Source organism: Miniopterus schreibersii (assembly GCF_964146895.1).
Source record: "Miniopterus schreibersii genome assembly, chromosome: 1".
In the NCBI taxonomy this organism is placed as follows: domain Eukaryota; kingdom Metazoa; phylum Chordata; class Mammalia; order Chiroptera; family Miniopteridae; genus Miniopterus; species Miniopterus schreibersii.
The window spans coordinates 13,682,010-13,708,517 of NC_138101.1; the positions used below are offsets into that span (position 1 = coordinate 13,682,010).

At 43.8% G+C, this 26,508-nt stretch overlaps 1 protein-coding gene across 1 annotated transcript in view; it reads right to left on the reverse strand.

Annotated features, from left to right (window-relative positions):
• Positions 1 to 15,078: 15,078 nt before the first annotated feature.
• SEL1L3 (SEL1L family member 3) overlaps positions 15,079 to 26,508 on the reverse strand; it is a 92,470-nt gene continuing 81,040 nt past the window's right edge. The window contains exons 20-24 of the mRNA XM_081120819.1: positions 26,027 to 26,136; positions 24,268 to 24,395; positions 23,547 to 23,649; positions 23,396 to 23,468; positions 15,079 to 16,236 (exon numbers count right to left, since the gene is read on the reverse strand). Coding sequence (XP_080976945.1) covers positions 16,097 to 16,236; positions 23,396 to 23,468; positions 23,547 to 23,649; positions 24,268 to 24,395; positions 26,027 to 26,136 — 554 coding nt within the window. The 3' untranslated portion in view covers positions 15,079 to 16,096. The remainder of the gene's footprint in view (positions 16,237 to 23,395; positions 23,469 to 23,546; positions 23,650 to 24,267; positions 24,396 to 26,026; positions 26,137 to 26,508) is intronic.

Genomic DNA, 26,508 nt, shown 5'->3' on the forward strand with positions numbered 1-26,508 from the left:
TTTGCTGGTATTATTATAGCCCTCTCCCCCTCCTGCAATCTATAGCTGCCTAAAATGTCCCAACTGTTTAGGTGAATACGTTGGCCTTCTGGTGCTTGTCACAAGAGCCTGTCCAGAGGCAAAGGTGCCCTCTGTGTGCACGCTGCGGAGCAGTGTGGCTGAGGATGAGCAGGGGCGAGACCAGGGTGAGGCGAAGAGCCCCCTGAGGCACAACCTTCAAGGAGGCTCTGGCTCTCGGGGTCATGCAGGAGCTTCCTTAATCTTTGTGCCCTGGGCTTGCAACCTGCTTTGTTTCCCTCTAGTTGAGTAGCCCTTTACCCTGAGAACTGGATTCTCTAGCTTTTAGTAAAAAGCAAGCAAGCTCCAATGCAGACTCTCTGGTTCCCTGAGGCCCAGTGGGGTAGGAGGAAGAGGTCTGAGCTCAGGGAAGGTTTAGTGACATCACGTGAAGGGAGTAGCGAGAAAGACATGAGTATCAGTGTCCCGGGCACCCAGATCTACCACCAACCCTGAGTAGACATAGGTTGACTAGTAGACTGAACATTTCAGTATTAAAGTACTATACTTTAGTATTAAAGTGTCTATACTTTCTCCCACCCTCAGCTTAACCTTCCAGCAAGGGAGACCTTCCACCCCAACTCATGGTTGGCCCTGGCCCTGAGGTTCTAAAGTATATGCTGGTTAACTGAGGTCATTTTTCCATGCTTGGATGGCCTTTTGATTGCTGATGACACAGGCGACTCTGGATCCAGTGGGCAGGGTATTGGGATTTGGGGGTGGTAGAGGGCAGGGGCAAGGCACCGTCCTATCAGAGGTGATCTAGGAGGACATCTCTGTCTCGAACCCCTCATACCAACATAAGTAGGAGGTTCTCTTCCAGTGCTGGGAGATGCCATGGACAGAAAGAGGTCTCAGAACTTTCAAATCAGCAGGTTGACGCAGCGAGGGGAGGCCACATCAGGCAGGTCCCAGTCTGGTGCTCGGGATCAATGTATCACGAAAGGAATCAAGGAAGTGGGCTAGGCAATTAGAAAGTCAGCAGTGCTGGGAACCCCAGTCAGCAGGGTTTGCACACCCCTGCGGAGCTTTCCCTTTCTCCCGTGGCTTTTCCACGGGCTTGGCCCAGAGAGTAGCTTTGAGCAGGAGAAGCGATGCAGGGAACTAGGAAACTTGAAAGAGTTGGTAAATGCCAGACTGGGTTTGCATTCTGGACCTACCACTAACGCTCTGTGAGGTATTGGTCAATGTATTTAACTTCTTTGAGCCTCAGTTTCCCCAGCTGCAAAATGGGGACTGTATACCTACCCAGAAGATGGAAGCACGAAGGTGGTTGTATTTGCAAAGGAGCGGAGAATAATTCCCACTGATGCTACGTTCACTCAGGTTAGTTCTGCCCCACCTTTATTTTTCAAATGAGAGGCTGTTGATTTTTTAAAATAGTATTAATAGAAATAAATGAGGAAATGGTTTGCAAATTTTTGAGGAGGCTTTCTAGTGGGTTCCTTGGGCGAGAATGAATAATGATGGTAGATAACACGTGGAGAGCATTTACCATGCACACAGCCCTGTTCTAAGCCCGTTACATGAACTAAGCCATCGGTTCCCCCACGAGCTTTGTGAGGCAGGAATTACCATCCTTAATTCCAGATGAGGGGAAGTACCCCTGTCTCCTGGAGGCACGCTCACCTCTTTATTCCTGCTAGATTGCTTGTTTGCTTTTTAAAGAACGGCTCTGGCCCTCTCGTGATAAAAAAAAAATAATTTAATGAGGCAAAATTCCTACAGCATAACATTAACTATTTGGAAGTGAACAATTCAGTGTCATTTACTACGTTTGCAGTGTTCTGCTACCATCGCCTCTAGTTTCAAAACATTTCTATTACTCCAGTCACCTCCCTTCCCCATTAAGCAGTTTCTCCCCATTGCATAACCTTCTATTTGTGTCCTCTCTTTATAGATTTATTTATTCTAGATATTTTATACAAGTGGACTAATATAACACGTATCTTTTTGTTTCTGATTTTTTTCTACTTAGCATAATGTTTTCAACGTTCATCCACATCCTAACATGTATCAGCACCTTCTTATGGCCAAATAACACTCTCTTGTATGTATATACCACAATTTGCTTATCCACTCATCTACTGATGAACGTTTGGGCTGTTTCCACCTCTTGGTTGGTTATTGTGAGTCCTGATGCTGTGAATATACATGTACATTTACTTGTCTGAGTCCTTGTGTTCAATTATTTGGGGTATATACCAAGAGGTAGAATTACGGAGTCATAGGTAATTCTATGTTTAACTTTTTGAGGACCCACCAAACTGTTTTCCACAGTCGCTGAACCATTTTAGTTCATTCCACAAACAATGTATGAGGGTTCCAATTTCCCCACATCCTCATAAACATTTATTATTTTCCTTTTTTTAAAAAATTATAGTCATCCTACTGGCTGTGATGTGTCAACTCATTTCCCTAATGACTAAGGATGTTGACATCTTTTCATGTGTTTGTTGGCTATTTGTCTATCTTCTTTGGGAAAATGTCTATTTAGGTTTTTTGCCCATTTTTAAATTGGGTTGTTTGTCTCTTTATTGAGCTGTAAGAGTTCTTTATATATTCTAAATACTAGACTCTTATCAGATATGTGACTTGCAAATATTCCCTCCTCTTCACAGGTTGTCTTTTCACTTTCCTGATCATGTCTTTGGATGCACAAAAGTTTTTCATTTTGATAAAGTCCAGTTAATCTATTTTTTTCTTTTGTTGCTTGTGCTTTGGTGTCACATCTAAGAATTCATTACCAAATCCAGAGTCATGACATTTACCCTGCTCAGTTCTCTGCTCAGGGTCTTATGGTTTTAGCTGTTATATTCAGGCTGTTGACCCATTTTGAGTCAATTTTTGTATATGATGTGAGGTAGGAGGCTAACTTAATTCTTTTTTTAAAAAATTTATCTTTGCCCAACTGGGCACAGCTCAGCAGTTGAGCGTCGACTTAGGATACAGGCGATCGGGGTTCGATTCCCTGTCAGGGCACATGCCCAGGTTGCAGGCTAGGCAGCCAATCAATGACTCTCTCATCATTGATGTTTCTATTTCTCTCTCTCCCTCTCCTTTCCTCTCTCTGAAATCAATAAAGATATACTAAAAAAAAAAAATTTATCTTTATTGTTGGAAGTATTACAGATATCCCCCCTTTTTCCCCCATTGATTCCCTCCACCCCGCATCTGCCTCCCCCCCAGGCCTTCACCACACTATTGTCTGTGTCCATGGGTTATGCATATATGCACATAAGTTCTTTGATTAATCTCGCCCCACCCACTCCCCTACCCCCGCCTTCCCACTGAGACTCATCAGTCTGTTCCATGCTTCTATGTCTCTGGATCCATTTTGTTCCTCAGTCTGTTTTGTTTATTAGAGTCCACATATGAGTGAGATCATGTAAAACTGAATCAGGAAGAATCAGAAAACCCGAATAGGCTAATAACAGCTGATGGAATCGAAGCAGCAATAAAACTCCCAGCAAACAAAAGCCCTGGTCCGGACGGCTTCACAGGGAGCTTTCTAATTCTTTAAGTTGTAGAGTTAGATAGTTTACTAAACATTTTTCTTGCTTTTTGAGGTAGGCCTGTAGTGCTATGAACTTCCCTCTTAGGACTGCTTTCACTGTGTCCCATAGGTTTGGGGTTGTTGTGCGTTCATTTTCATTTGTTTCCAGGAAGTTTTCAATTTTTTTCTTGATCTTATTGGTAACCCATTCATTATTTAATAACACGTTATTTAGCATCCATGTGTTTGAATGTTTTTGAGTGTTTTTACTGTAGTAGATTTCTAATTTCATGCCCTTGTGATCTGAGATGCTTGATATGATTTCAATCTTCTTGAACTTGTGGAGACTTGTTTTTGTGTCCTAACATGTGGTCTATCTTTGAGAATGACCCATGTGCACTTGAAAGGAATGTATATTCTGCAGCTTTGGGGTGAAATGTTCTGTAAATATCAATTAAATCCATATGATCTAGTGTGCCATTTAGTCTGGAAGATCTATCCAGTGAAGTAAGTGGAGTGTTAAAGTTCACTGTATTGCTATTGATCTCTCCCTTAAAGTCTTTAAGGTTATTATTGATAGGTCCTTATTTATTGCCATTTTAATTCTTTATGCTTCCTCTCTATTTCTTATTATTACAGCAGTCCCTTTAACATTTCCTGCAATGCTGGTTTGGTGGTGATAAACTCCTTTAGACTCTTTTTGTCTGGGAAGCTCTTTATTTCACCATCTACTTTGAATGATAGCCTTGCTGGATAGAATATTCCTGGTTTCAGATCCTTGTTTTGAATACTTCATGCCATTCCCTTCTGGACTATAGAGTTTCTCATGAGAAGTCAGCGGGCAGCCTTATGGGAGCTCCTTTGTAGGTAACAAATTGCTTTTTCTCTTGCTGACTCTAATATTCTCTTTTTGTCTTGAATTTTTGACATTTTAATTATGTTGTGTCTGGGCATGGGCCTCTTTGGATTCTTCTTGATTGGGACTCTGCGCTTCCTGAACTTGTGTGACTTTTTCCTTCACCAGGTTAGAGAAGTTTTCTGCCATTATTTCTTCAAACAGGTTCTCTAACCCTTGCTTACTTTCTACCTCCTCTGGCACTTCTATGATGCAAATATTGTTACGTTTCATGTGGTCTCACAGCTCCCTTAGACTGTCCTCCTGTTTTTTAATTGTTTTTTTCTTTTTGGAATCTCTGATTGAGTGCTTTTTTCTACCCTGTCTTCTAATTTGTTGATCTGATCCTCAGCTTCCTCTAATCTGCTGTTTATTCCTTCCAATGTATTCTTTATTTCTACTATGTCATTCTTCATTCCTTCATAGTTTCCATATCTTTTTTTCATGCTGTTGAGCATCCTTACATTCAGTATTCTGAACTCTATATCTGATAGATTGCTTATTTCCATTTCATTTAGCTCTTTTTCTGGAGACTTCTCCTGTTCTTTCATTTGAGGCTAGTATATTTTTTTTTGTCTCCCCATTTTGGCTGCCTATTTGGATTTGTTTCTATGTATTAGGTGGACCTGCTAGGACTCTCAGTCTTTTTGGAGGGTCTCTGGTGCAGGCCAATGTCAAATGCTGTTTGTGGCTGGCCTTGAGTACCCTGTTTGGAGCTATCAACAACCCTCGGCTTGAGGTCTCCTCTGCTGGGGCTAGGTGTGTTTGGACAGTACCAAGATGCACACCAAAGTCCGCTTTTCCAAGGCCCGGGTCCAGAAGCAGATCAGGCAAACACTCAAAACACTCTGAAGTCTGCTTCTGCCTGCAGGCTGATTAATCTGATTTTCTTAATGAACCTCAGGCTGTAGAAACTCCACAGGGTGGTGCAGCTGATTGTTATCAGTCTCTTAATGAGCCTCAGGCTGTAGAAACTCCTCTGGGGTAGGGAGAAAGGTTTTCCAGCAGAGTGGGGCAATTGCTTCCCCCTCAGGCAAAAGCTGCTTGGAAGGTAAATGTCTGCCTTTTCAGTATGGGGTAATGACTCAGCAAAGGAATCCCAGGGGTGCCCTCTGAGCTCTATCTACAGAGTCCACAACCCTACATTCTCCTCAGACAGCTCCAGTCCACTCTGCCCTCCCTCTGTTGGAACCCAAGGTGAGTGGCTGCACATGAAACTTTGTGTGTTGTCTCTTTAAGAGGGTGCCTGCATTTCCTGCCTTCTCTCCCTGACAGACAGAAACCCGGCTGCTTTTCACAGCCAGATGTTATGTGGGCACCTTTCTCAGTTCTGGTGCTCTTAGCCGGGAAGTCCAGGCTGGGGTTTAGGCCCCAGAGTCCTCAGTGGGAACCCCCCCCCCCAGCTGAGTTATCCCTTGGGACCTCCAGCTGCTGCCTGTGGGAGCCCATCCAGCCCTCTTGCGCCTCCTCACTTCCTATCAGACTCTATGTGGTCTCCACTTTTCCTACTTGGTTATGAGAGTGCTCTTCAGCTCATCTTCAGTTGCAGTTGATTATTCAGGGTGTTTTGTTTCTATATTTTAGTTGTAATTCCAGTTTGGTCCCAGGAGAGTGTCAGGGTAGCTTCCACTCATTCTGCTGCCATCCTTTTTTTTTTTTTTAAATGTCTTTATTGATTTCAGAGAGAGGAAGGGAGAGGGAGAGATAGAAACATCAATGATGAGAGAGTCATTGATCAGCTGCCTCCTGCACACTCCCTACTGGGGATTGAGCCCACAACCCGGGCATGTGCCCTGACCAGGAATCAAACCTGGATTTCCTGGATCATAGGTCTATGCTCAACCACTGAGCCATGCTGGCTGGGCTCTAACTTAATTCTTTTGCACTTGGAAATTCAGTTGTCTCAGCTCCAACTGTTGAAGAGACTATTCTTTCTCCATTGAATGATCTTTACTTTGTGATTTTGATTTGTGTGGAATAAGTATGAAGACAGTGAAAGAACAGTCAGGCACCCCAAGGGGACTGGGAACAAGGGGCGCAATCAGGACGGATTGTTCAGCATGTCAAACAAAGGATGGAGAAGAAAAGTTCTAGAGCTACAGGCTTGCATGTACGTGGGGGAGCTGCTTCCTTTCTACGATTTATCAAACATGAGCTGAATGATTCTTTCAAATTTATTTGATTTATAAATGCAATGAGAAGAATAAATGATGCAAACCACCGTGGTAACATGCAAATTCCAAATAAGATCTCAGTGCACGTTACACACAGACAGTCAAGATGAGCCTTTGCATAGGGAGGTGATATAATTGCCATCATCTGAGTAATTTACTTTCTCTGTTTTTATAATATTCCTGACTGTGAAGAACTTTGTCCAAGCTGGTGATTATAGTATAATATTTTACAGTTTTCAAAGCCTACTCACATTCTATTACAGAGAATGCTTAACTGAAATAAGACTTCACTCTAATTTGAGATAGTCAATGAACCTAAGATTGTAAATAAAACACTTGGGGAGGACTCAATATTTGTAATATATACATCACACCAGAATTGCTGCTGAACTAGGAGAAAAAGAAAAGAGAATTAATGTTTTTGAAGTATTTACTATATGTGGGACACTCGGGCGCACAACCTTTGTTTTCTCATTAATCCTTGCAGCAGCCTGTGAAGTAGATACTCTGATTCCCATTTTACAGATGTGAAAATTGAGGCACAAAAAAGTTAAGTTTCTTGCTCAAGGCAAAGTAAAGTCCAGTGTAAAATCCAGGATTTTTGCTCAGATCATATGGTTTCAAAGTCCACACACTCTCTTTTAAAGAGTGGACACAAAATTTTGTTCATTTGTAATAAAAAATGAAAACAAGCCAAAAATTATCCAATCAATTCAAACTGGAGCTACTCTTGCTTATGTATATTTAAGGCAATTCACTGGACTATCACATGGGCCCTCAATAAACTAGATAGAACTCATATTTTATAGAATGCCAGTGACTGTTCAAGAAACATTTGACTCCCTTATTTAAAATTGATGATTTCAAGAATCAATTTAATCTTTCTCCTTCCCCTAAATAGATTCCCAAGAGATTTTCAGAGGTGGTTTTAGCCTGGAGCTGTAGGTTTTCAATCCAGGTTCTAGAAGTTCTAGATTCCAGCAAGTCCTAGGTTCAGAACCTCTAGAATTCAGATGATTCCAGAAAGATCTACCCTTTCTCTTGTGACTGCTCTGCTTTTTAAAGAAATATGTTTTTATTAATTTTGGAGAGAGGGAGGGAGAGGGAGAGAGAGAGAAATTTTGATGAGAAAGAAATGGGATCGAGTCGGAATTGAACCGGCAACCTCCTGATGCATGGATTGATGCTCAACCAACTGAACTGCACCAGCTGGGTTGCTTCTGCTTTTAATCCTTCAGGATGAGAGCCACAGGTGGAGGAGTGTCTGGTCACCAAAGGTCCCGATGCAGCAGGCAGCAGTGGGAAGCCAGGTGCTGCGCTCTCCAAAGCAGCTTCCCTGCTGGAGGCCAGAGTTGCTAGGAGTCCTGTTGGAAATCCTAACATCTGAAGCTGAGTGGTCACACTAAGTCCAGCCTGAGGGAATGAACAGAGCCAGCCACAGGCAACAAGTCTTAAAGTGTACATTCTTATTGATTCAGTAATCCTACTTCTGTGAATTTATCCCAAGGGAATTAATATGGAAACTACAGATCTGGCTAGAATTTTTTTTTCTCAGAATTTATTGTAATAACCAAATATCAAAGATAACATAAATATACCAGATGGGGGGATTGGGTAAACCAAATACAATATATCATATAATAAAATACAATTCAGCCATTAAAAGTATGGCAAAGAAAACAATTTTTGACATAGAAAGTTGTTCTGTTAGATAAACACAAGAGTTAAGTCAAAAAGATTACAAAGCAGTATTTTCTTTCTATCTATCTATCATCTATCTATCATCTATCATCTACTCTATCTCCAAAGCCTGAAAGTGAGAACCCTATTAGCAATGGCAGTCCTCAGCTATGAGAATTATGGAGGTTTTTGTACTTTTTCATATTCTCCAGATTTGTCTGTAATTTACATATTGCTTTTGTAATTGGTAAAAAGTATTACTTAAACAAAAATTAAAATAGAGCTAGAACCTCACAGCTTGGTTTGGAAAGGAACATAGGAGCTCAGTGCTTCAGTATAATTTGCTTTTCAGAGGATGAGACTTGTGATTCTAACCATATATTTAGTCCATGTCAGTGATCAACCTGTACAGCTGAGAGCAGATCATATTGTGGCTGTGATATCCTGGGGAGCCACTTTCCCTTTTACCCAGGACCACTACCTCCTAAGGGCCCAGGCGCCTCTGATAGGTATGTCCCCAGAGTAGGTAAAGAGCAGATACCCACCAGCTAAGCAAGTGTGGGAGGGACATAGTGTCTTGCTCAGAATTCTCATTCGTTACATGTGGTTGATTGACAAAACCCCTCAACTACCTTCAGAGATCCCTCCAAGAGCAAGGAGGGAGGTCTATTCACTCTTCATTAAATTCTTCAGATAGTGTAGGCCTGACAATACTTGAAAAACATAAGAGGTGGCTTTCTTTATGCTTTATTTGTACGTATACTTGGCATTAGGGCTCTGGTGCTGATTGGGGTTACTAAACCTTCTAGTCCTGAAAACTCATGCAGGAGAATGACTGTTGGTTCGAGTATGTGAGAACAGCAACCACCCAAAGGGTTTGAAGGTGGGCAGGCACATGCTCTCATCACATCACTCTTTGCGTCCATCTTGAAATCTAACCTTGGGCGAATCACTCACCTACCTGGTTCTTGGTTTCTGCATGTTACAAACGGGAATAATAGCTGCCATTGCAGGATTGCTGTGAGATTGAAAACACATGGCCCAATGTGCCTCTTGGAGCATTTGTTCTTTAACTCTTTCCTTTCTTCGTGACCTCGCTCAGAGGTTTCATCATAAGTGTGAGGAGTTTTGGGATTAAAAAAAAATCATTCTCCAAAGCAAGACTCACCCATATTGATGCAAATGGCAAGATTTCCTTCTTTCTCATGGCTGAGTTCTATTCCATCATATATGTCACTTCATTATCCATTCACTTCCTTTGGCTACATACCCAGAAGTGAGATCGCTGGATCTTACGGTAGCTCTATTTTTAACAATACTGTACTGTGTACTTGAAAGTTACTGAGACACTAGATCCTAAATGTTCTCACAAAAAGGAGATGGTAATTTTGTGATGTGATGGAAGTGATAGCTAAGGCTATGGCAGTGACTGTTTAGCAATATACAGTATAAGTGCATCATCAGATCACACGCTGTACGCCTTAAACTTCAGTGTTATATGTCAATTACGGCTCAATAAAAGAAAGAAAGTGAGATTTTGGTTTGACATCTGAATGAAACATAACTAAAAATAAGGATATAAGCTTGGAACAGTTGTTCTTTTTTTAAGTCTGGTTTTAACAAGAAGCTGAGTTTGACAAGAGCTGCTAATTAAGACTGCAAGGAGGATACCGTGCTGATTAATCCAGCTGTACCTGCTGGTGGATGATCCTGCAGATTAATGAAGAACTGTCAATTCTTCCAGCACTGTGGGCCACAGTTACTGGCTCAGCAGTTTGGGGCTTGTTTCATGGAATCTGCCAGAATATCCACAGTGGCACCTCTTGCAGGCTTCTTGGTAGGAAAAATATACTAGACCAGTCCTTGTACAATTACTGACTGTGCTCCTCTGTACCAGCATTGTGCAGATGCCTTGGGTGACTAGGAGAGCCCTCCCTTTCAAGAACCCAACAATCCCACTGGGGCACAAAACAAATACCAAGGAGTAAAGACCTGAATAGGACAAAAGTACATTAATTAATTACTTCACTGAATGGCAAAGACAGTGCCCCAGGGGATTCATAGGAGGGGCAGTAACTAAGGCTGCAAGAAGCTGCTACAGCTCTGAGGTCAGACAAATGGAAGTTCAAAGCAACACCCCTCCCACCTCCTCCAGAGGCATAGCTTTCCTGCCCACATGTCTTACCATGTGACCTGCCAATGGGACATAGGCAGAGGTGATGTGAATAAAGGTTCCAAAAATGCTCGTGCAGTTGGATTTTTGAGGCTTTTGCCAGGAGATTGTTGGAAAAGATGAACTTCTCCTCTAACCTCTTACGTTTAGTAAATGGGGGCCTGTGAGTTTTACTAACAGAAGAGCCCTGGCCAGTGTGCCTACTCTCCGTCTCTGGTACACAGGCTGAACCACTGAGCAGCACCAGCCAGGGCTCTGTCTCATTTTTGCAAATATGTGACTATGAAGTGATATCTTTTTATTGTAATTTCTATTTCTTTGACTTCAAGGTGGGTTGAGCAGCTCTTCATCTACTTGTAAGTTATCAGATTTTTCTCCTTCCATGAATTGCCCAATCATGTACTTTGACTATTTTTTTCTACTGGGTTTTCTATTCGCTGCGTGGTTCATTGCTAACATGCCTTCCTCCACATTGTAGACGTTGATAACTTTGTGGTGTTGGATGTGGCAAATGACTGTCCAGTCTGTCTCCAATCTACCAACCTTTGTCTATGGTATCTTTCCTTGAACAGAAATCCTTTATTTTTCAAAATGAAATCTATATGTTGTTTAAAAAATCTTTTCTGATTCAGAATGTGTTAAATATACTCCCACGTTGTCTCCGACTAGCCTTGTAGTTCTACCTTTCATGGTTAAGTCTTTAGTTCATTCGGAATATTTTAATAAAGATATGAGATATAGTTTGAATCTTATTTTTCTATAGATGGTTAGCTAATTTTTTTTAATTTTTTTTTAATATATCTTTATTGATTTCGGAGAGAGGAAAGGAGAGGGAGAGATAGAAACATCAATGATGAGAGAGTCATTGATCAAGCCCACAACCTGGGCATGTGCCCTGACTGGGAATTGAACCCGGATCGCCTGGATCCCAGGTCAAGTTTCAACTGCTGAGCCACACCCGGCCAGGCTGGTTAGCTAATTTCTTAACTCTACTAAATATTCCATTCTTAGGCCATCTGATTTTATTTATTTTTAAAATTTTCTCCATTTGGTTTATGATGACACTTTATCACACACCACATTTCCATATGTATCTGGTCCGCTCCTGGGCTCTCCATTCTTGTCCTTTGAACCATTTGTCTATTCCTGTATCACCACCACTATTTCTGTTACTGTGGCTTTGTAGTATAATAATATTTAGTAGGTCCGCTCTCTTTCTTCTTTTTTCAAACTTTCTTTACATCCTTCCATACAAATTTTAAAATATTTGTCAGTTCCTTACAAAACCAGAACTTTGATTGAAATATCACTCAATTTATAGATTAATTTTGAGGAAATAAATTAACATTCATATATTGTTTTTCTATCCATGAGCATGGTATGTTGCTTTATTTATATCTTTAATATACTTCTGAAGTTTTCAATTTTCTTGGTAAAGATCTAGTGAGTTCAATGTTAGGTCAATTACTAGGCATTTTAAAATTGTGTTGTTATTGTAAATATTTAATTTATAATATATTTTATTAAATATTTATCTTTAATAGTATTTTTTAAAAAATATATCTTTATTGATTTCAGAGAGAGGAAAGGAGAGGGAGAGAGACAGAAACATCAATGATGAGAGAGTCATTGATCGAGCCCACAACCAGGGCATGTGCCCTGACCAGGAATTGAACCCCGATCGCCTGGATCCCAGGTCGAAGCTCAACCGCTGAGCCACGTCCAGCAGGGCAATAGTATTATTTAATATCTTATTTTTTAGTTACTTGGTAGTGTAGAAACGCTGTTCTGTTTTTTTAATTGACATTTTATTCTGAAACTTTTTGGACACTTTTTTGGGACTCCAAATGACTCATACTTGGGCATCTCCTTCTACTAAAGTGTGGAAAGACAGACTACCATCTCCGCAGCCCCCAGAGGCTTGGTGATGATTAGGCAGTAGATGAATTGGGGGGTCTTTAAGAATGAGGAGAAGGAAGTGCAAACCATGGGTTATAAATGCAAATGTCTAAGTGGGCCTGGTGTAAAGCAGCAGGGAATGATGGGGACAAGGGCCAACCAGAAAGCATAGGCTCTTTTTAAGAGGAGCAGACCCGCCCTGACCAGTGTGGCTCAGCTGGTTGAGCACTGTGCTGTGCATTGAAAGGTCTCTGATTTAATTCCCTGTCAGGGCACTACCCCAGTTTCAGGTTTGATTCCCAGTCAGGGTGCATGTGGGAGGCAACCAATCAGTGTTTCTCTCTCACATCGATGTTTCTTTCTCTTTCTCCCTCTCTTTTCCTCTCTCTCTGAAATCAATAAAACATTTAAAAAAAATAAAAATATAAAAGGAACAGACCTACTCAACCTCAGCTAATTCTTGCCATGAAGCAACGAAAGCCGTTTTTTCACATCTTTAAATTTTTTTAGGAGAAACCCCAAATCCTTGATTTCAAGATGCTAGCAACTAAATAAAATTTTCAAAAAATATTTGATGGGCCAATGAAATCACATCTGTGGGCCAGGTTTGTTTTACAGTCCACTGGTCTGCACCTAAGACTGTCCCAAGTGGAAAGGACAATAGGGAAGTAACTAAATATCACCTTGGCACCCAATCCTTCCATTCCTTTCTTCCTCCCCTACTACCCCATGTTACCTTCACTGTGTGGGGCTCTATTCCAGCTAGCTGGGACAAAAGCCTTTGGGAATTGAGTTTAGAACTTGAGGAGCAAAGATCGAGGCTTGAGAAGGTGTGGGCTGGACCCAGATCATACAACTTGAGAACTCCCAAAAGAACAGGAGCCTAAGCTGGAACATGAATTGGTGGGTGTCCTACCAGCTTCACGAGAAGTGGTTTGGTGCTGGAGCCACTCCAGCTTTTTCCAGCATAACCTGGAGATGAGCATGTTCAGACAACTGTCTCAGGTCAGGAAGGCTCCATGAGTCTATATTCTGGACCTGAACCAGCTTTCCATGGTGTTTCAGGTTGGTGTTATGTGCTGAATTGTGCCTTCTCCAAATTCAAGTGTTGAAGCCCTAACCCCTAGTACCCAAAATGTGATTGTATTTGGGACAGGGGCTTTAAAGAGATCATTAAGGTAAAATGAGGTCACTAGGTGAGCCTTGATCCAATATGACTGGTGTCTTTATGAGGACATTATAACAGACATATAGAGAAGGAAGACAGTGTGGAGCTACAGAAAGAGGACAGCATCTACAAGCCAAGGAGAGAGGCCTCAGGAGAAACCAACTCTATCGACACCTTGATCTTAGACGTCTAGTCTCCAAAACTGTAAGGAAATGGATTTCTGTTGGTTAAGCCACCCAGCTTGTGGGACTTTGTTATGGCAGCTCTAGCAGACTACTAGAGATGTGTTCTTTGAAGACAGACTCTGAGGCACAGTTGCATGTGAAGGTTTATGGGAGCAGTGTCAGTAAGTCCTATGTGAAAACAAGGCAGGCAGAATTGGGCAGAGGGAGAAATTGGCCTAAAACGAGGCTCCCACCAGGGGGAATTCTGCAGTTGGGATGACCCTCCAGGGCTGTTCCAAAGTGAGGAAAGGGGCCTTTGTTTCCAGGGCTGTTCCAAAGTGAGGAAAGGGGCCTTTGATTTTGCACATGGGTCTTTCTCAGGGTGAGGGTGAGGTGATTTTGCCCCCAAGGAACATTTGGCAATGTTTGGTGACATTTTTTGGGTTCCACACCTGGAAGATTGCAGTGGGGTGGGGTGTGTGCACTACTAATATCTAGTGGGTAGAGACCAGGGCTGCCACTGCTAAATATCCTGCAATACACAGCCCCCCACAAGGAACCATCCAGCCCAAGTGTCAATAGTGCGGACATTGAGAAAGCCTGACCTACATCAACAAGCCATTGGCTATGAGGGGCTCTCGCAAGGATGAAACCTTGGGCAGGTCCCTGCAGCTGATGGCAATTCCCATTGAGGGCTGTAGCTGTGAGTTGTCAGCTGCCTCTGTTCCCAGCAACTGAGGATCGGGTGTGTTTACCATGAAGAGAGGATCTAGGCCGAGAAAAGAGCCCTTGCCTGGCCCCTCAGACTTCTTTTTTCCTAAGAATAACAACCAACTATATTCAGGGCCCTGACCTGGAAGCTTTACATACATTATCTCATTTAAGCCTCATGAAAAGCCCAAGAGGTGAATTTTATTACCCCTATTTTATAAAACAATAATCTGAGACTCAGAGAGGGTTAATCACTCACCCAAGGTTACTGAGCTAGGAAGTTAGACAGAATCTGAATCCAGGGATCCAAAGTCTGGCTCATTCGCAAGCAGGAAGGATAAGCTTTGCTATCTAACAAGAGCATACATAGGCGAAAGAGGGTAGATTGCAAATTTAACCCAGAATTTATATGAATCTAGCCTCAGAGCAACCAGAAACCCCAAAACAATGTCCAATCCTGTGCAAACATCACAGGGTCAGATCCTGAACTCGGATCCCTGGAGAGCAGCTGCCTGCCATCTCTCCATCCGCCCGTGTGCAAGGCTTATCAGAAGTAATCCAGTTCTTAAGATTTTTTTTTTTTTTGCCTCCTGAGGGGAATGCATAAGCCTGAGGACTTTATATAATAACAGTAACTAAGAAAGAGAAAAAACACACATTTCCTGGGAGTCAATAGTATAAAAATAATTTTTATTTACTACTGTAAATAAAGTAGTGCAAAGAGTAGTTTGGACCCACAATATTGCATTACCCATTTATTTACCACCTTAGCAGCATACAGTGCAGTGTGCCCTTCCTCTCCCTCTTTGTCTCTCTCTCTCTCACACACACACACACACACACACACACACACACACACACCCCTACATGGACTCAGGCAGGCAGAGGGGTGGGGATGACTGGGAACTAAAGGCTTTTTTCCTGCACATCCCACTGCTGCCAGTCTATTCTAACAGGTAATTCATGGAGAAGGCTACACTTAAATACTAATTTTCTAAATGTTATTTTATGGATTGCAATTGAAAAGTAACCAATGTCCAACTATGTCATTGAATGATTTGGAAGCTCTACGACCCTAGGAAAATTCAGGGAGAAAAGTGTAAACCAATTTACAAAGCCATCACCATCCCTGCACTCCCAGCCATAATCTATTTATCTCACGGCGCCTTAGAACTGCTGGGTGTCGGAAGTCAAATTGAAATCTGCTGATTGGACTTTGAGGAGCAGGGCTGTGGCAAACACATGTACCGGAATATTCTCTAACCTGTAGAAAAGCCACAATTGTTTCTGTTACTGAATAAAAGGGAATGAATAAGGGGCTAAGATTCTTAAACTACATCCCAGGATATAAGGATCTGGATATGTTGCAGGGCAAACTGGGACTCCCAATACAGAGTCACCAGGAATGGACATCCACAATGACCCAGCTAACCTCCCCAACATGCCCCTATGAGCAGGATGTTCCTTGTATTTGTTTGAATGTCTTTAGTACCACTGTTTGCTCTGGGTACTTCCATGTAATTTGATTTAAAAAAAAAGAAAAAGACACCAAGTGCAAAATTCACATCCAGTTGACAAGACATTTAAAGTGTTTATCAGTACAATGCCCTGGCCCCAGCTTTCCAATACCACCTGTCAAAAGGATTCTCTCTCATCAGGAGAGACCTGGAGTGCATAGTTCACCCACGTGGCTCTGGGTTATTAGTGACTGTGGGCTGGTCCTGAGCGGAGGCATCTGCAGCTGGAGTCACAGCTGGATTTGCAGTGGGTGCGGTGGGGTCTGGGGAGGTCCCGGCTGGTGTCAGGTTGAAACCGTTGGCTGCAGAGACATACACACAACAAGTGGTGAGTATTCACAATAGTGGACGCAGGGCACACAGCCACACCTAGATCCTGGTAAGCCAGGAGAGATGTTTCTAATGCGATAAGCAACTTTAGAGCCATCACCTAAGTTCTTTAGACTTTGATATCCCTTTCTCTAAAATGGCAGGTTGGAATAGATATATAAAGATTTCAGTTACGTGACCATGGACAAGTTTTCCACTCTCCTAAAATATGGGGAAAGTAAAAGCATCTATAACCTGGTTGAGCAGTTAGGATTAAATGAACTAATGTACATAAAGTGCTTAGAACAGCGCCTGGCAGGCAAAGGTACTCAAGAAATGTTAGTTATTGCTGCTAGAGACCTGGTTTGCTGTGGAAATGTGTTAGGATTTATTAATTTCAGGCATGTGGCTTGCAGGATTGATGACAGAGTTGGTGCAGTGGTTTCTGGGGTGCCTACAGTTCTCCTTCAGGCCTCAGCAGCCTAGGAAAACAGCAGAAACTGTGAAGCCAGAAAGACCAGGAGTCACATGGCTCTGATGTTGACCAGTAGAGTGACCTTGAACAAGCTACTTAGCCACACCGACCTGTAGTTTCTTATCAGTAAAATGAGGGTAGTGGTGTGCAGAGATGTGTGACACACGGCTAGCACAATGGCCATAGTGCTAGTTTGCTTTTAAGCAATGGTCTTAATTAAGCTCAGGAATCCTAAAGTCATTTACAGTTTTCAGTCTGTGGGACAATTTTTAAAGGTTTCGAAATGTCCGTCCTGAAATGTATTGACTTTAAGAAGATGCCACTACATGTTTGTAATCTGACTTCTAGAAAAACCCCTCAAGAGTTGCACCTCACCTCCAGGTACCTATGGTCATCTCCAAAGGGTCAGTCTAAGAAATTCAACAATGGGCTCCAAAGCCCCTAGCTTTTCAGGTGACGTAAAGGAACTCTCCTAGCGAATCCCTTTCAATACCTATAGGAGATCTTGTGAATTCAGAGACTATTCTGCAAGAACAAGACAGTGGTGGGATGAGGGACCTAGGGTATTACATAGTGATGTAATGTTTTTAGGTTAAAGCCGTAACTCTGGCAGGTGGTCTAACCATGGCCGGGAGCAGGAGGCCCAGTCATTCAGTACAAAGACCATTGGCTGGACTCCAGAGACCTGGTCTGGTCAAGTCTCATTTATCTACCACTAATAGATGACTCTGGTGTAGATGCTATGAATGGCAGACATTTCATCCCTAAATGAATCTCACAGGCCTTGGTTTTCTCATCTGTGAACAGAGGGGCTTAGATCAGAGGACCCAAGACCTCCCTGGGTCCCGCAAATGGATCTTGCTAATGATCTCTGAGGAAGTTAATGAAGTACTAAGGCATGCGTTTTTCCTTTTCAAGCTCACAGAAATGTTTAAATCACCATGGTAACAATATAAATCAGCAATCAGTTTTCTGATTAAAACCAAAAAGTGCCGATGTGTAAACGTAGAAGGAATGCATAATCAGCATTGCCACCGTTTAAATCTTCTTGTCGGAGCATAATAAAAATGCTCGCTGTTCCTACAGGAAGCTTGTCACTGCCCACATGGGAAAGAGTTCTCCCTTCCCCTGCGGTCTGCAATCACCAACAAGCCCCCCACAGCCCGACTTCACTGCCAAGTGGCCTCTTTTTCTGTGCTCACCTGGAATGTGTGTTAATTTGATTACCGGGCTAGAATCAAGGTAACCAAGAAAATAAGCATGTTGTTTAAAAGAATTACAGAATATATTCCAGAGCCAAGTAGAAGTGATTTGTGGATTACTTGCCACTCAGGGGACTGTTTTCCGGTCATTAGTGAGAATCATCAAGAGCTGGCCATGAGTCGTGTAGACAGACCGCAGCCCATGGGCCAAATGTAGTTCTCTGCTTGCTTTGTATGGCTCACCATCTAAGATTGGTTTCTTCATTTGTAAGTGATTGGATAAAAATAAAAATATAAAGAGTAATATTTCATGACATGTGAAAAACACGAGAGTCAAATGTTCACGTCCATAGTCAAGTATGATTGGCAACCAGCCACACCATTTGTTTCTATGGGCTGTCAATGGCTGCTTTCGCACTATAAGTTGAGTTATGCCCTGGCTGGTTTGCTCAGTGGTTAGAGTGTTGGACCACGCACCGAAGGGTCACGGTTTCAATTCCTGGTTCAAGGGCATGTACCTGGGTTGCAGGTTCGACCCCTGGCCCCAGGCAGGGCGTGCAAGGGGGGTAACCAGTAAAGAGACACATTGATGTTTCTCTCCCTTTCTCCCTCCCTACCTCCCTTCCACGCTCTCTAAAAAACAATGGAAAAAAATATCCTTGGGTGAAGATGAACAAAAAGAAAAAAAAAAGGAAAGTTGAGACGTTGTAACAGAGATGGCCCTCAAAGCCCCAGCAGTTATTACCTGGCCCTTTACAGAAGCTTGCCGACCCCTGTTGGAACCACTGTAGGAAAAACCCTGTGTGACCAGACAGCACACGGGAAAGGAGAAACGAGGGAACGTACTGAGTGTATCCAGAGGCGGCAGACTGTTTGCAAAGGTGGGGCCGGGGGAAAGCCCGGGAAATCTCAGCTCTGAGGAAGATCTGGTTACTTCCTTTGGGCCCCTCAATAGAGCAGGGCCCAGTACAAACGTGATCCGTGTCGCTGAGACATTTCTTGTGAGTGGAGATACTGGGAGGGCGCCGAGGGTAATGAGAAAAGTGAAACCTCACCATTAAACCGCTCTTTCAGGCTACTGCTCTTCCGTGAGCACATTTTGTGACATTTTACTGTAATTTTAGTAGGAACCTCATTAACTGGAAATGTAGAGGACAGGAAAAGAGTAGGAAAAGGTTTAATTAGTCTTGTTTGTATCATTTCCCTCTTACACTAGGCTCACCGCTCAGGCAGGAAGGATTTGGCTTAAATTATGAAGGTCCCGAGTAGGCTGACATTGGTTTAAAGGCTGCCCAGTCATGCCACGGAGCTGCCAGTTCTGAAAATCTCGCTCTTTCCTGTGCATTCTATTCGGACATAAAGTTTACACTACTACTAGTGAGGCAGGACCCTTCCTTGGAAACGGTCATTTACTGCTCTCTCCCCTCTTCTCTTTACCGCCCTTCAGGTAGCCAGCCAGGCTCCAGGCCTTTTTGTGTACGTGTCTCAGGGGACATTTGTGGTGAGGCAGAAATGGAGATGGCTCTAGGCACACTTTCCTTTGGGATTCTCTTGTTTTTCAAAAGCCTGAGTCCATTAAGGCAATTATGCTTCCAGCCCTGGCAGGGAGGGGAGAGGAAGAGTGCCTTAGAGGTAAGATGAAGCAGGGAAGGGAGCTTTCAGAGCCTGGGAAACCGGCTGAGCCCGGCTGCGGGCTGTGCCATTAGCGAAGCCCTCACCTTGCACCCCGCCGCCCGAGAAAGGGGGGCTCGGGAGGAAGAAGGCTCAAGTGCTCAGCTTCGGCAAAGACGATGGGACTCCCAGGTGACTCAGAAGCTGCAAGGCCAACGGACCCTAAGGGAGTGTAGGCCCGGGGCACTGCGTGTGTTCGGCTCTCGGACTTGTGACCATATGAGCATTCCCAGTGTCACCTAAGACCCAGGGACCTTTGCACTTACCTGGGAGGCGTCAGCCCCAAGAAAGACTGAGCTGCCTGGGAGAGTGGAAGAGTGGATGCTAAGGGTCAAAAATAAGTCCCCTTAAAGGAATAAAAGGTGCGCACTATTGTTTCGTGTGCTTGTTTTGGTGCTTCCATGGATTAGTTAATACCTTTGTTTAGATGCCTTAAAAAGCTTTTTCATGTTTTAGAAAGAGTCTAACAGCAGAGAAAACCATGCCAGGCTCTGGCAGCTGCGTCTGCTGCGGAGGTAAGCGAAGCTATTCGCGGCGGGCACTACCCGCGGCAGCGTGCTTTCAGGGCAGGCAACACGCCCCTGCGAAGCTACTCCTGAGCGCTAACATTTGTGGACTTCTAAGCACTTTCCATCCTGTTCTCTCGACCGCAACAGGAGGCGGCTGTACTATTTCCGCTGTTTTACAGAAGGGGAAACCGAGGCACAGACAGGATCCCTGCCCAAGGTCACAGAGCTAGCGGCAGGGCCAGAGCGGCAGCAGCCTGACCCCGAGCCGGTGCTGTTAGCTGCTGTGCGCCGCCAGCCTTCCGTACGCGGCACAATTTAACGTGGCAAATGCAGCGAAGTGTTGAGTATAAATCACAGGGCATGTAAGCTCAGGGGGGAAATGAAGGTAGCTGGAGCTGAACGCAAAATGGATGGACAGCTCAATTTAAAGGTTTGACCATAAATCACTAATTTTTAAAAACAACTGACTGGGAAAATGCAAATCATGAAATGACAAAGATCCCTAAGTGACAGCACAGTCCTTACACAAAGCTACTGAAGGTACTGGTCCCTAACTCTCAAATCGGCCCCTCCTCATTACCGGGCTTGCTTCACGATGCCACGGCCACCACCAGCATCCATGACATCTCCCCCCTTCCCGTGGGGCAGGTCGTGGGACCTCACAGCGCTCAGCGGGGACACACCAGTGGCTTTTCTGTTCCCTGCACCTCTATCACTCCTACCCCATCGCCCCATCGCTGATGGAATAGTACTGTCTTATTTCAGAGTTATTGACAGATCTTCACTGATGTTGACAACCTGAAAACTACAACAATAATTTACTATATATTTTTAACTCAACACTAGTTCTAACAGGGCTGGTAGGGCACATTTTGGAAATACGTGGACTTTTTTTTTTTTTTTTTTACTTCTAGGCCCTTATGACTCAAAATGTTGTCTGTGGAACAGCAGTGGGGACATCACCCAAAAACTTGTTAGAGATGGTGAATCTCAGGCCCACCCCGGACCTACTGAGTCAGAATCTGCATTTAACAGACTCCCTGGGTGATTCATGTGCACATTAAAATTTAAGAAGCACTGGGCTAGAATTTACATATTGAAAAAGATATTACTTTATGATAATTCATTTCTCTTTGCTTCTCCTTTATATTGGTGTTAGGGCACTCTTTGAAAAAATACATCTGTAGGCAGATTAATTATCATTCATTTCAGGGTACCAAAGATGTGCTGCAAAATATTTCTTATGTAAGGGGACAAGAGGTCGGGGGCAGACGGTAATGACTGTTTTAAGGCATGGTGAGTCTGGAAATTGTGCTGCCCCGCATCCTTTCTGGGACTTTATTTTGTGATCACAGGGCAGGCTACTTCATTCCTTTGGCCTCAATTCTTCATTTGGAAAATGAAGGGCAGAGAATTAAATTATTTTTAAGATCCCATGCAAGCTTCTTTATGGTTGGTCAACAGGAAGGGAGGGATGTTAAGGAAGAAGTGAAAGAGTTTGAAAAAAATGAAGAAGATGTGTGAAGGAGCCAAGCACACACAGGCAGGCAAAATCCACAAAAGGGCAGGAGGACAGGGAGACGAGAATGTGGAGGGATGACAATGAAGACACAGGAAAGGAAAAAGACGGCTTCTGATCCAAGCAGCTCCGCCAGCCCATGAATTTTCATGGCTACCAGCTGCCGTAAAATCATAAAGACAATTTTCAGCTCCTCCAACGGAATTGCATTTGTAATAATCATAACAATATTTCTGCAGAATAAAAATGACAAAGATAATTTGAAATGGAAAACACTGACAAGATGCAAAATAAATGGCAACAAATTTTGGGACGGGACAGAATTTGTATGAGGGAAATTTACAAGCTGACATATCAGAGGGCACCAAATCTGGAAGGGCCTTTTTGTTTGTATTGATTTTAGAGAGAGAGGAAAGGAGAGGGACAGACAGAAACATCAATGACGAGAGGGAAGCATCGATCGGCTGCCTCTTGCACGCCCCCTCCTGGGGATCGAGCCCGCAACCCAGGCATGTGCCCTGACTGGGAATCGAACCAGCAACCTCTTGGTTCATGGGTCGACGCTCAACCACTGAGCCACACCGGCGGGGCTAGAAGGGCTTTTGATGGGTCCCTGTTAATCTCCTCAGGTAAAGTCAGAGGGAAATGATTCCATATTTTACGAGAAGCCTCTCGTAACAGTGACTTGTGTCTCACCATAGAATCTGAGGTGAAATGTGCTCCTTTCACTTTTCATTATTTGCAACGTAAATAATGGCTGCAGGAAGGCTCAAATGCCACATCCAGTCCTAAGGTGTCCCTTTGTAAATGTTCCTATTGGTCTTTATGAGCGATTATGGCCTTTTGAAACCATGCAAGATAGTGGGAAACTATAATCCTCCATAGAGACGTTTGCAAATTTGAGCACCGACTAAGTGTGATATCACAAATGACAGGCCTTCCTCTGGCTCGGCTTATGATCTAACAGGGGAGATAAATGTAATAGCTAATATTTATTGAGAGGGTTTTATTTGCCAGATAAATAACAGCTAAGATTTAACTACAGTTGTCATTTGATAAGTGTCATGTCTATATTTTTTTCACTGAACCCTTTTAACATCCCTGGAAAGTAGCTACTATTATAATCTCATTTTATTGACAAGAAATGGGAGGATCAGGAAGGTGAAATAACTCGCCATAAGTCACACAGCTAATAAGTAGCCAAGCCTGGACTCTAAGCCCAAACAGAAGTGATGGAGGCGTCTATCTCCTTAACTACTGTTCTACGTTAGCGCAGAAAAATAGTAGCAACTAGTGGAAACCATGCTAAATAAATGTTCGTTTTACATCCCTCCTCGGACCCTGCCTCCGAATTCACGTGGCTGGGTACTTTGTTCATCATAGTGCTTGTTTATCCGCCCATTTGATTTGCTGCCCTTTGACTATGATAAACAGGACATGTCTTCATGCTGGAGGGGGCCTCCGAGCTGGGTTTTCAGGTGCACACAGGCAGAATCTTGCTAACAGATATTTTCAATGGGAGAAGACATTTCAGTTCAATCTCTTAAGCTTCTTATTTAAAAAATTCTGCTTACTTTGAACAACATAATAGCAACAGGGGTCTTCCATCAGCCAGGTACTACGATACACCCTAGGAGGAGTCCCACCCCGTGAATAACCGTCCTAATAAAAGGTAATAGCATGGCCAAGGGCACGAGGAGGGAGAGGGTGATTTTTCTGTTAAGGAAAAAGAATTGTTATGTTTTTCTATTGCCCCAGCGTTTTAGAAATCTTTACCTGAGACCGACTGGAAATACTGCAAGGTCCAGGCGATCAACACGGACAGCAGGAAGGTTCCCAGGAAGTAGACCTGCAAATGCCAGGAGCACGCATTAGAGGACTGACAGGGCAGGGACCACTGGGGGGGCTGGCTGGAGACGGTCCCTACCAGGGCAGAGTGCAGGACAGCACCCCAGATGAGCCGGAAGTGAAGGTAGAGCCAGGCCAGGGAGCAGGGGCTCAGGGACTCCTCGCTACTGTGGCTCCAGCACCTGCAGACACAAAGCACAGGCACCTTGACGTGTCAGCGGACCTTGGTGGCATTACTCCTGACTGGCATTTTCAGATCCTCAGAACCACCTCCTTCTGTTTGGGGACAATGGGAACTTGAGATGAGAGACAAGGGAAGAAAGCCAGTTCTCAGGGGTTGAGGCCTACCCTAAAATTCTAGGATCCTGCCAAAAATCTCAGGAAAAGGTCACTTCTGTCCTTACTAAAAAGCCAATAGGTCAAGGAGGTCCCTGAAGCACGAGGGCTGCCAGAGCAATGCTTCTGTCCAAGTGTCCATCTGAAGTCCAGACGTCAGAATGCCTCCCTATCGTGCAGAAAAGCATGGTCTAATCTGACATGTTATTTTCCCCGCTCTCGTGGAAAACCTTGAGCAGCACCTTAGCTTCAGATCAAGCTCATTCTGTATCTTAAGCCTCAGAAACTAGAAGACGGAAGTAAACTTGGGTCCAGCTGAGTGTTCTCTGCTCAAAACAAATCCCGGGCCCTTTTTATAACAAGGGACGTTACAAAGTAAGAGTCAGGCTAAGTTGGGGCACAAGCCAACAGCACCCACTGGGGTTCCTCCAGATTCCACAGCATTAAAGAGGCTCTGAACTTACCTTTCGTAAAGTTCCTGGAGGATGGAGATGTTATTCGAATGGATAGTTGGGTCAATTTCCAAGAAATCCAAAATGTGATGTGGGATTATAGCACCTTCCTCAATGAGCAGGGCCAGGTTAAAAAATCCCTGCAAACGACACAAACCAACCTCGTCAGCTTCTTATAATAAAACTCAGACACACACCCTTCATCAGAATGTAAACTTTTACAACCTCTAGATATTTTTTTTCAGTCCCTAGAGCCAGATGGTTTTGTCATCTTCATTGATGAATTGTTTCCCTAAATATATGCATCTGAGAAATTTATTTGCAGGAGAACCAGGAGGCTTTCGGAGGATGCTGGGTCCCATCTGCTCAGAAGCTAGTCAACCGGGGATCCGTCCTTTCATGCTCATTCTCCCAAAACAGAAGCCGCTGGAAAACGTGCTCTTGTGTCATCAGCAGAACCGGAACGCCGAGTCGAAGGCCATGTCCATCACTTATGACTATGCCCTGGGTCACCATCAGCACGTCAGAAATTTAACAGAATGTTTTTATGGCCGGGGGTGCTACTGATGACTGACATTCTGACGTAGGGAGTCTCTCCTATGCACAGAATAACGGATGGGTGTTTGTCCCAGCCTTTCTAGGCCAGTGTGGAAAACCTCCTCTCATGATTCCTCTTGGACAGACCTCCACCCTGGTACCTTTCCCTACATTATACACCTTGTTCTTGACCCTCAGAGGTAGGATCTGACTCACTGGGCTGTGAAGGTCCAGTAAAATAACATAGTTAAGAGCCTGACAGTAAAGGTCCTTCATCAAGGATGGAAGCTGTTATACTACCTGGAGGAGATGCACTGTCCATCATTAGCTGTGGCCAGACCAAGAAATAAACAAAAGATGGCCTTACTCAGCATCAGGGCTTTACGAATTTCACTGATTGTTGCCCTTCAAAGAATTCAAGGTCATGTTTTAATGACATATTCTCCTTTTGGCCTTTCCTTTCAGTTGCCACTGACAATAATCTCATGCAAATCATCATCCACCTGGGTGTATAACCAGGACTCTCACAGCAGGGTTCCGTGCACGGGGGGTGAGGAGGGGGAGCTCTGATGCCTGGGCAGGGCACATGCCCAGGTTGCTGGTTTGATTACTGCTCGGGGAGCACGCGGAAGGCAACCTATCGATGCTTCTCTCTCACATTGATGTTTTTCTCTCTCTCCCCCTCCCTTCCTCCCTCTTCCTCTCTCTCCAAAATCAGTAAAAACATAAAAAAAAGTCACTGAGAGCAAAGTCTTATCGCTGAAGTACTGGCCCAACTATGCAAAACAAACCACTTCCATTTTGACCACAGTTGCAATTTCTTGAGTTTCTACCCGGTTAGTTTGATGGAATCTGGTAGAAAGACTCCTGGCCTTAGAGCCAGAAGACCTGGGTTTCAGCTCTGGCTGCTTCACCTATTACCCGACTGCCTGGCCTTGAGCAGTGTACCGCCTTGTCAGAGTCTTGGCACCCTCTTCTATAAAATGGGTGTAACAATCCCCATCCCCACGAGGTTGCTGTGAGAATGGCGTGGAAATATAGGAAGTGCTCACAAAGGTTTAGCATTAGGGTTACTGTCCTCACAAGGTCTTTGGGAGGGACTTGTGAAAATGCATGGGAAATAACCCTGCAATCTGTGAAGCATATACAGGCAGAGGGCTGGTGAGAACTGTAGGCCTTGCAACCTCACCAACGGGCACCGCCAGAACTCATTTCTGTAGCCGCTGCTGTTTACCTGTGAGTCTCCATCCAGGGCTGCTTGGGCGTACATCTGCACAGACAGCTCCAGGTCTTGTGACTGGTTTTGGTGGCCATAGTAGTAAAGGTCTCCCATTTTCAGATACGCTGCGGGACACAAAACACCGATGCATTTGTCAAGCGGTTTTATTTCAGACTGACATCTTAAATGACTGGAACATTCCCACGATGGAGAGGTTTTCCTACCAGACTCCGGATACAGAACATCTTCAGGGTGGTTTTTTTTTTTTTTCATGTGTCAGTAGAAAACAACAACACTTTTCTGCTGAGTACCCACATTTCCAGACACATTTTCCCGCTTTGCTTGGTAGCTCTCCCGAATAGATCTATTTGTGAGAATCGCAGCCCAATCAGCCGAGGACTTGGGGGGCACTTTATTTCACAGCTGAAATTTTGCTGCCTGGGTTTGATGACTAAAGGGTATTTCTTGACTCAAGCTGTATACTTTATTTTTCCTCT